This window comes from Marmota flaviventris, chromosome 14 (genome assembly GCF_047511675.1).
Source record: "Marmota flaviventris isolate mMarFla1 chromosome 14, mMarFla1.hap1, whole genome shotgun sequence".
NCBI lineage: Eukaryota > Metazoa > Chordata > Mammalia > Rodentia > Sciuridae > Marmota > Marmota flaviventris.
In genome coordinates, this window is record NC_092511.1 from 68234465 (window position 1) to 68245803 (window position 11339).

At 37.4% G+C, this 11339-nt stretch overlaps 1 protein-coding gene across 4 annotated transcripts in view; it reads left to right on the forward strand.

The window, feature by feature from the left end:
- Positions 1 to 10809, forward strand: part of Ctnna2 (catenin alpha 2) — a 983267-nt gene extending 972458 nt beyond the window's left edge. For all 4 annotated transcript variants that reach the window (XM_071601249.1, XM_027943787.3, XM_027943788.2 and 1 more), the window contains one exon: positions 10522 to 10809. In XM_071601249.1, coding sequence (XP_071457350.1) covers positions 10522 to 10809 — 288 coding nt within the window. The remainder of the gene's footprint in view (positions 1 to 10521) is intronic.
- The last annotated feature ends 530 nt before the right edge of the window (positions 10810 to 11339 follow it).

Sequence of the window (11339 nt, forward strand, 5' to 3'; positions counted from 1 at the left end):
ATTAATCACCCTTGCTTCACTGGCTCTGGAAGGGGCTTAGATCATTGATGAGTACTGGTTGTCTTATGGATGCCCATTGCTTTTTGTGATGCCTATCCTGCTTGCTGTTTCCCAACTTTTACAAACCTGAGCCCAGGCAATGTCCTTCCTTTGGTTTTTACTTTTAATCATCTTGGATTTTAAAAATTTTTGGAAGGCATATTCTTAAAACATGCCCCTTGCTACATTGTTATTTGGATAATAAATGTGTGCACATTAGGAAAAGGGTCAGCAAGAGTAGTCGTCTTATGTTCTGACGGGGGGCTTATGTTTGATGAGCTATTCAAGTAATGCTAAAGAACTGAGATTCTATTGGTGGTTTCAGAGGATGAGATGAGATCAGTCTTAGCTGGAGATGGAAGGTACTAGATGGCAGTGCTTCCAGTTTGAATGAAAGATGAAAAATTTATGAATTTTTCATCTATTTGGTAGCAAGTAGATTTAAGGGTTAGAAAAGCAAGACTAGGGATCCCCATTTTGGGAACCAACAAAACAAAATTTAAAAGACACAAGTGGTGATTTGAGGAAAGATAGATCACGGTACTACTAAAAGCCAAGATTCATTATTAAGGGCTTACTTATACCATGGGGAAGGCACTCAGCTTTAAGGACATTATCTCATTTAGCATTTGATCCTAGGAAGGGCTATTTTCATTTTAATGATAAATTGGAGGCCGAACAAGGTTGAGGAGCTTATTCAAGATCAAGTTGTTAGTGATCAGTCCAATCGGAACTTGAACTCAGGCTTGGAGTGATAGTCTAGGCTTTCATTGCTAGGAGAGAAGAAAGGACAGAAAGCGAGCGGCAGCAGAAGGCAGGAAGCATAGCATGATTATAAGAATTGTATTTCCTGAGGAGACGTGAGCACATGCAGAAAGAAGAGACTGAGGTCCTGAGAGGCTGCACTCACTCACTGGGGATGGAGCTCTTCCACCCTTCCTTACTCTCTTCACCCAAGACCTGGTAGCAGCAGAAGCTTTGACTACTGTTTTCCATATACCTGATGAAGAGTGGGGCCTGGCAAGGACAGCAATTTACTTTCCCAACCTATAAATAGTACCATATTATGACACAGTTCCTAGTGGTTGTATATGAAAAGATGAAGAATACTTCCAAATCAAATCAAGCTCACTTTTGCAAGGCAGAGTCCTCTGCTAACCAGTCACAAACTCTGATTGTCCTGGATTCCTGTAGTCTATACTCCTCTGAGTCATATGCTTTGCATGCCAGAGCCTGGGAACCATTTTGCAAATTGTTAAATAGCCTTCAGCACTTATCAGCAGACACTATGTTCATACAAAGTTAGGCACTTCTGATAGTGAGGGGTCCATGGATCTTTGATCCATTTTGTCAAGACTTAGTTTCTCTTCATTTTTAGACAAGAGTTCCTCTTACGTTGGCTCCTGGTCATGATGCTGCTAACTGGGGAGAGAGAATGGTGGGAATAAAGGGATCAATATAGTGATGCTCTACTATAGGGACATCAAAAAAGGAGCCTTAGCTCCTTGAAGAGTTGTTATGAGATGTAAATGTTGTAACGACACATAATGGGCCATGATCAGAGATGACATGATCAGTTAATGCACGGTGTGCTGATGTGACATAGAAGCCCAGCAAGATCTATTTACAGTGGGTATCTGCAAATCAATTGGCATTTCTTCCTCTGATGAATTTATTTCCTCATGGTTCTTTTGTTATATGTAAGAAAACAATTTAGAGAAGATCTCTAGGCCAGTAGATCCTGAAGTGTGGGAAAATAAAGGAACCTAAAAGGAAGGAAGAAATCCAGAAAAAAAAAAAAAAAGGAGGTGAAGGATGTCCTAGATGACCAGGCATATTCCTGTTCAACACTTTCCAAGAGCCAACCTACCTCAATACTCCTACATCTCTTTGAGATCCCAAATTTAGCAAAAAATGTCTAGTTTGGGGTTCAGCAAAAACTGTTTAGCTTTTAATAGTAGGGAAACATGGCTCTCAGCCATATTTAGGAAATTTGTTGACTGTAATTAAGCCTTCATGGGAGTCCCCAAGGTTTACTTACTTATAATTGAAAAAATGCAAATGAAGATAGTTAATCAGTGGACTGGCCAACTATGAAGTGCTGCTGTCTACCTAAATGAATTGAAAAGGAAGACACAAGTATGTCCAGTTGAGAAAGTTACCTGAGAACCAATTGGTAAATTTCTCAGCAAGACCCTGGGGATTTTTTTTTTAGCCTGAGATTGCAGTGCCTTTCTGCTAAGGTCTTTGCCAATTTAATCTTGAGCCATTACGTACAGATTTCCTAACAATTGGCCTTCCACCAGCTGCCTCTCTGGCACCACTCAAAGAAGCCCTGCAGAAAAATAACAGACCTCTCCTTTATATCATGATCTACTCCTTAAAACTGTAAAATACTTAATTTTCAAGACCCAAGTAATCAAATAGGAATGCCCTTAGGATTCAGTAACTTTTCAGATACATTAGATATCAGATCAGTTAGATATCGGTATGTTAGATATCACAGTATATGCTGTGATATTAATTGTTTTAATGCATTTTTCTAATAATAAGTATATCAAAGCTGTGATGGTCATTTTTACCTCAGATATTATACTTGTTAATGTATGCAGTTAATTTTTAATGCCCAATTTTTAGATCATCCATTAAAATGCTTTGCACTTAATGATTAGATCCTCTCACTAATGATTTCATGAATTGCCAACACATTATATGGTCAAATCAAAAATGCACAATCTATCCCACAAAATTAGTTGTGAGAGCAAAAGAGTTAATGCAGTGTTGTTTAGCTAGAAATATTTGTCCATATCCTGATAAATAGTATAATAAAAACAAAAAGTATTAAACAATGTAAACATAAAGTACAATGGATGATGTATCTGTGCTATAAACTATATCAAGTTTGAATCTGACAATTCTGTCAAAATGTAACCACTTGGAGGAGAGAGGTAAGTATGTTTCCTTTCCTGTGCCACTTAGCGGATTCTAAGAGAGCCAAGTGCCATGATTGATTAATAGTGTCTGCCATGGACACTATAAGGGTGAGTGGTAAATTGCTGCCCTGTGTTCGCCACTGTCCCTGTTTTAAGAGGAAGGAAGCAAGCTTTTCTAGCTTACTTCATTGTTGATATTTGAGGAGGAAGAATGACTGGAGCAGGGCTCTGAAATGAGGGCTTGCTATAAAAGAAATGTCTTTTTTTTTTTTTTTTTTTTTTTTTTTTTTTTTGCGAGTGTATAAACATCCTGAGACGACTTAAGTGGAGAAAGATACGATTAGGCTAGACCTTTTCACCATGTCTTTGTTTGCTTGAGTTATTTATTGCCCAGGACATGGTAGAGTTTTTAAAAAGTGTTATTGATATAGACTCTGGAAAAAAGTAGGCAGATATTTCAAGGTATTTCAAATGTATCACAGTTTCTAAGGAGATCAAATACCTCTTCAAAGTCTCATGGATTTTTTTAAACATGAAATGTTCCTCTTGGCGGATAATAGGCTCCAGTGCTCTAGGTTTCTAGCCTTCCATTCATTAACAGCAAAGCTGACTTGTAGCAAAATCTCCCCCCGCCCCCCCCCTCCCCCCCCCCATAAGCAATTTGTGACTGCTTTTGGGGAAATGATAGTTTAAATATAAATAAATGGCCAGCTCCATTGGAAAGATTCCAGTTTTCTCATGGTGTTTGCTTTCAGTTTATTGTCAATTCTTTCATCACAACTTCCTTCCCTGAAATGTGTAGGATAGCCCCATTAAAATACTTCTTGTTCTTAATATATTAAAACCATTGTCATTCCCATTAAAGATGTTGCAAAGTGGCTAATAGGGAGTTTACCCATATTGGGGGAACTGTTTTAGCATTCTCATATACAGTGCTACAAGCAGTGACTTGAGATAATGAAAACAAAAATCCCTGACCCAGGAATTTCTATGCATTTTGAAGTGATCAAGGCATATTTCCTTAGTATTTATATTTCACAAACACCTTTCATTATTCTGTTTAATTTAGCCTGTAGCCCCATGATATTTACATTATTTTAAATCTAGTAATAGATTGATTTTACTTTGGATTTCCATGAACTGCCATTTATGTTTCATTAATTTTTGGAAGCAAACAATCAGTTTCTTTCTTCTTTTTTTTTTTTTTTGAGAAGATATACAATCTGAAAATGGACCCGTCTCTACATGTGTACATAAATAGATAAATACAGAATGCACAGTGTAGTTCTAACTCTCTTCTGAAATGGTGAGCCTGGCCTTTACCAACTAACATCTTAAGATATTTACTGTGTTAGATTCAGTTAATTCAGTGTGTGCTCTACCCTTTCACATTAGTTTTGCATTTTTTGACCTTGCTAGTTTGTTTTGGCTATTGTGCTTTTTTAAAAAAAAAAATGAATCAAACTGTTAAGTCTAAACTGCTAAATCTATGAGTTGCTGATTTGCCCAGGAAGTGTTCCCCATTATCATAAAGGATAAAGAATTCTTAATTGCTTAGCTACTCCATAGATAGTCAAGGCTACTTTCTTTTCAAATAAGTTATTTCTTGATGTTGTCATGTCTTAGATTATTAAAAGGATATTGATTTTTATCTTGAAAGTCTTATATAATAATAGTTTCAGTAAATTTATTTTTTAGATTTTTACCTAGGGAGGGAAAGTGGACTTAATATTTCTTTAAAATTTTATTAGCTCTCTCTTCCCCCTGCCCCCCCCCCCAAAAAGCAAAGGTCAATGTTCTCTCTGATAAGTAGATATCTCTCTTTATAAAAACAGAGTCTGGATAGCATGCCCACTATGAAGCTCATTTCCCCTGTCCTATCCCTACCTGAATCAGAATAGATTTACTGTTTCTTTTGTTCCTTGGACACCTCACATCATATTACAAAACTTATTGCAGAGTGTTATACTTTTTTAGTTTACATGACTTCTTTCATCTTTGCACTGTGAGCTCTTATAGTTCTGCACCTGTATGGATTTATGTGTGTATACCCAGCACTTACGAGCAGTGGATGGCACAAAATAGAGATTAAGTAGGTGTCTGAAGAAATACTTGGAGATGGAGAAATGTCGAGGTAGAAAGACAAAGGGGTAGGCTGAATGAAAAGGGGCTAATGAGAATTCAGCATTTCAAGAGATGTGTTTGCACTTCTGAAAGATTATGATTAAGCTATTCACTCATATTCTGTTTCTGTTGCAATGTAAGTCCACCTTTAAGGAAATAGCATGTAACCTATGACATGAGTTTTCAGGAATATCCAGATGATTATGCAAGTGTCAAGACAATCATTTCAAACACATTTGGTGGTCTTCAGCTTTGAAGTGATAAAGGAATTAGGCAACATAAGTATTGATTAAATGACAAGAAAAGCCAGAGTTCAGAAAGTTCTTCCTTCTAGTCTTTCCATTCATTAAAAAAAAAGAAAGAAAGAATGATGTGGAAAAGAGAAATCTGACTTTGTATTAGAAGTTGAATTGGGTTAAGAAGAGTGAGAATAGAGGTAAGAAAAAAATACAGAAAATGCCTTAAAGAAACAGCTCTCTCACCCTTATTTGCTTTTCATGGACTGTAATAGAACAAGATGTGAGGAAACATCTGTTGCCTTTTTAAAAATAGTACTTTGATATTTTAAAAGAATAGTGACAGAATTAAGAGAATTCTAATTTCTATGGCAGGGGACAGCAGACACCTATGGGATGGAAAAGGCACAGTTAGGCTAGCACAGCACAAAAGATGTTTGGATAGAGGATTCTCCTTCAAAGCATGCTTTTTGGAAGCTGTGTGATGTAATTGTTAGAGCATGGGTTCTGGATAGGCTTTCTGAATTTAAATGTTGGCTTTATCACTTATTGCAGTGTGACCTTGAGCAAACCATGAGTCCTGTAAGTCCCAACTGGGATCATACTATTACCAATCCCAAGGGTGTTTCATTTATTTATTTATTTATGGTCCTGGGGATTGAACCCTTGCATATGAGGCATATGAGTGCTTGCATATGAGGCAAGCACTCTACCAAATGAGCTATATCCCCAGCCCCCCCCCCCCCCCCCCCCCCCCCCGCCCAAGGGTGTTTTTGAGGTTGAATGAAAGAAAGAAAACTTGAGGAGTTGGTCCAGAGACAAGTACATGAACTCATTTGCTAATTGTAGGCTCTTGTTTTTAAAATGAGCTGAAAATGAACAGTTTCTTTTAGACTAGATATAGGAACTTAATGCAGTCATCAAAGAAATTGAAATATCCTCCTAAACAGGAAAAGATTGACAGGTCTTTTCAGCAAAAACAGACATCTATGTAATGTAGGCTGGCTTGAGGAAGAACTGAGCTGTGGTTGCCTTTGGAGGCCATTTTAAAGCTAGCAAGGCAAGCCCAGATATAGGCTTAGAGCATTAATTAGAGTAGCAAAGCCCAGCCTAACAGAACAGATGGTTAGAGCTGGGTAATAAATATGCTTCTCAGAAACTGGGCAAGTATAAGAGAAATTAGTAGAGGTAAAAATTTGGGCTCCATTGTCCTGAGGATGCCAAGAGGGACTAGGAAGGATTAAACACTGGGTTGGGACAAACTCAAGACCAGAGGTCTAGGCAAAGAGTATTTAGGATCTGAATCATGGGATTGAAAAATTCAGACCAGGTGAGATAGAGATACTCATGAAACTAAGTCATGGGATTAACAGGATGTTGATAGGTTTAAGGACCGTTTTCCAGGTGGGCAAGGGTAAATAGAAGCAGGTTTGTTTTGAATTATAGATAGTAACTGAAAAATAACAGCCCAGAAATTAAATAATATTTTGAAGGAGTAATGCTATATAGTAGGTTCAGATGCTGAGCTTTGGGGAGAGGTGTGTTTTTGTCCTAATTCCAACTATATATTACTAAAGGAGCAAGTTAACATTACAGAAGCTTCAATTTCTTCACCTATAAAATGAGGGTAATAATACCTACTTTAAGGATTTGGAAAATTTAATTGCAAAATTTAATTCAAAGAATTAAGGCACCTAGTAGGTGCTCAATTTTTGTTATTATTAAAACTTCATTTGCATATCTTGTTTGAAAATGCCACTATTATAGTCTAAATTACCAAATAGAATGCAATTATGATAAACAGGGGTTCCTAAACCGTGTATGAAAATTTTTTGCCATATAACTTTGCTCTTTCTCATGTCTCGTTTGGGGAAGTGAAGTTTAGTAAGAACTAAACCAATTGAAAACCAGGTCTTATTACCATTTTGGACAAACATAAAGAAAACCATTTTAAAAATAAAATAACTCATTATGCTTTAAAGTTACCTAAATTACAAAAGTGAGTATAGTAGCAAAGGGTAAAGTTTATGTTTTTGGAATTCACCATTTTAAAATGTCACGTTTTGTATTAATAATCTTAGACTGATCATATTGTCTGTGTAATTTTGTTCTAGTTGGCCGGGTTCCCTCACCTCCTCATTTTACCTTTCCCCAAACTCAAGATCTGCATTAGCAGGCAGCTTGAATGAAGTCACTGGCTTTATAGTGGAGAGCTATCTCACTCTCAACCCATGTATTAGGTTTATTCACAGGATTCCTGCATCAGGCTGGGAGAGCACATGGGTTCTGGAGAAGAGACAGGCTCTCATTTTTTTGCTGCAGAATTAGACACCATCTATCTGAAAATGGAATCTGTGGTAAAAATCTCCAGATTACTTGTATCCTTCTCTTTGGATCTGCTCAATTCTCCCAAGACTCACTCTCCAGAATCATTTAATAATATAATAGACATATCTTGTCCTATTCTATTTCTACTAATTCAATTACCACAAAATAAATCAACCAAACTATCTCTGACATATCATTTTACCCTCTTTACCCATAGCACAGAATAGATTGGACTAACTTTATGAATGAATGTTACTCCTTTTTGAAACCTGACAGACTTTCCGGAAACTATCATTTGGACCAGAGAGGTATCGAGGGGTAGAGTGGGGTTCTCTTGTTGCTTTTACCACATTCATGACTGACGTGCTCCTGATTGACCCAACATTTTGCTGTCTCATCTTTGCCCTTCATTATTTATACTTCTACCTGACGGTTGAATGAGAAAGATGAAACAGTGAAATTCAGTCAGATAACTAGCTCTGATGTTACAAGCTAGTAAATAAATGGTGGAAGTCCTAAAATCATTGGATAAAATAAGCCTTCAGATTGTCTTTGGGTTTCATTAATCCAGTGGTTTTCAAACTTTGGCATGTATCAGAATCCCCTGGATGGCTAGTTAAAACAAAGATGTAAGTCTTTGATTCAGCAAGCTTTGGATTGGGCCTGAAAAATTCTACCAGTTCCCAGGCGATACTGATGCTGCTGGCTTAGTGCTCTCCCTTGAGAACCACTGCACTAAATCCATGTTTGGCCTCTCCTGTTAACATGAATAATCTAAGATTTGCTTTTTAAGCTAACTCTCGAAAATTGGGCTGTATAAATGAAACATCATGGGTTAAAAAGTTATTTGGGTATATGTGCACCTTGTACAATGGTCTGTAAGCATTTGGTTAAAGGAGTCAATTATATGTCAGTGAATTGTGGTTCTGGAAGTATCTTTGCTTCTCTATATTATGTAGGGTCAATATAGTACTGATCTTTAATTTTTTTTTAATCATAAAGCATTCCTTCTTTGGTATTACAAGGGGTTCATATGGACAAAGCATCTTCCATTATTTTCCCAGTGATCAGACTCTATGAATATTTTTGGTGCTGGAAGAATTGAGCTCATTTGATTACCATAATATTTTTAACCCAGTTCAACTTTTTTTTTTCTTAAAAAAGCTTAAATAAAGAAAATGGAACAAAGAAAAGCCAGAGTGGCGTTGGATTCAACTTCTTTTGACCCCAGTCACTGCATGGAACACATTTTTTTTCTCACAAGAAATGATAGGAAGTTAAAGTGAATGTCAGTCACATCAGTGGGGGAGCCACAGGGTTTAGTGCCTCTCAGCTTAAACACTACTAATCACCCAGCCCTCAGAAGGTTCTGTGCCTCATTTTCCCATTCTTTAATGCACTTATAGCCCATGACTTACAGGTTATATAGCAAGCATTTTTTTTTAAACTCTAAAGGATACCTTTCCTTATTTGATATTACAAGAAGTTTGATGAATGATCAAATGAGGTTGGAGTAAGACTTGCAGTCCACCTTTTCTTTCACTAGATCCTGGAAGAAAGGGAGTTTGAAAAATGTCTGGTTCAGGCAGTGAGACTGAAAGAAGCATCAGACAGACACTGAATGGCCTGATACACACTATGTAGCACTCTAACTAGTAAAGTGTAGGAAAGAAGGAATCTAAACATCCCTGGTCTGGTGTTGGGTCTCTAAACTTATTTGCAAATTGGGACTTGTCATCGCTTGCTTGCTTCTTTCTTTCTTTCTTTATTATGGGAACTGAACCCAGGGGTGGTTTACCACTGAGCTCCATCCCCAGACTTCTTGATTTTTGAGACAGGGTCTTGCTAAGTTGCTTAAGGCCTTGTTAAGTTGCTGAGGCTGGCTTTGAATTTGCATTCCCCCCTGTCTTACCCTCCCAAATCTCTGGGATTAAAGGTGTGTGCCATCAAGCCTGGCTCTCATAGAATTTTGAAAATCTCTCCAACTCAGTATAGTGACAGTGTGGACTAGTAGTATAGTCTTCAAGTACTTTGCTACTTAAGCTATGTAAACTTCTGCAAGTTACTGCACAATCTCATTGAAAAAAAAAAGCAATGATGATAATACCTTCTTCTTCATAGAGTTTTTGTGAAAGTTAAATAGGGAAATACTTGAAAAATTCTGGGAACAGTGTTTGGCACGTATTAACGTGGGGAATATGGGGATCTTGCTGAATGCTGGCTAAACCTATAAGATTCTGACATAATTATTGATATTATTATAGGAGATATTTTCATGACCTAGAAATAGTTAAATGGATACCACAAGCTCAATTTTAAAAAAGCCAAACCACTCTGGGATTCTTCCTGTGCTTTAGCTCCTTTCATCCTCACCAAACCCAAGCTCAGGATGTAGAAATAGTCATAGCTAGGTAGGAAGATACAGAAGTAGGGTCATATCATTGAAATGTAACCCTTTATGACTTTTTATTCCTCAGTGCCTAGCAAATGCTTTTCAAATATTGGGTAACTGTCACTATTACTAATGAGCCTAATAATAATATATTGCTCTTTGGAACAACTTATGTTACTTTAGAATTTGTATATGCTAAAAAGAAGGGTTTGTCTTTAGCGGTATTGAGATTTTAGAAAGTTAGGTATCATAGGGAAACTTTTTTATGTTTGTTTACTTTGAGATCAGATATAGGAGAAGACAGGTGGCTGATTTATAGGCTGTTCACTTTCTCTTGTAAGAATTTGCTTATTTTCGGCAATACCGTTTGCTTGAACAAGAAAAACATTGTTTTGTGAAACTGCACCACCTTCTTGTGAACTGGGGGCCTCGATTAACCGAGGTCTGTCTTATTCTTTTCCTACTCTAGCTGGACAGTGCTACGTCGCTTATCCAGGCAGCTAAAAACCTGATGAATGCTGTTGTCCTCACGGTCAAAGCATCCTATGTGGCCTCAACCAAATACCAGAAGGTCTATGGGACCGCAGCTGTCAACTCACCAGTTGTATCTTGGAAGATGAAGGCTCCAGAGAAGAAGCCCCTTGTGAAGAGAGAAAAGCCTGAAGAATTCCAGACCCGGGTTAGGAGAGGTTCTCAAAAGAAACATATTTCACCTGTGCAGGCTTTAAGTGAATTCAAAGCAATGGATTCCTTCTAGGACGATTGGCTTTAACAAGAAAGATTTTCCTTTCTTTTTAGTTTTCTTTTTCCTTTCTTTTTCATTTTAATTCCATTTTTGTATGCATACCTGCCAACTCGTATGCCTCTGGCATGGGGAAATTAAGAGAGCAGTGTCTGTTTGCATGTAAGATGAGATGTGATCAATACTACTGATCCATCTGCAGCCCGGGGAGGAGGGGACAGGGGAATTCCTGTCCTGAGGTGGCACAGAGCTGTCCTTTGTAACATTCTCTTAAAAGTTGGGCAAAGAGTTCGCATTGCAATGTTTACGGGAGTGGGAGGGATGGGGAAAAAATAAACTTAACTCTACAAAAGCAAACTCTAATGCATGCAAGAATCATTAGGTTGGCAGGTATATTCATAAGTGAAAAACCTGGAAGTGTAATGGTAGAACATAAAACTTGTATTGCTTCTGTTTCAGTGCAAACATGTACTAGCCAATACGCTTAAGTGTGTGGCCCACAAAATTGAACAATTGAACTTTGACGTCATACCCATGATCTTATG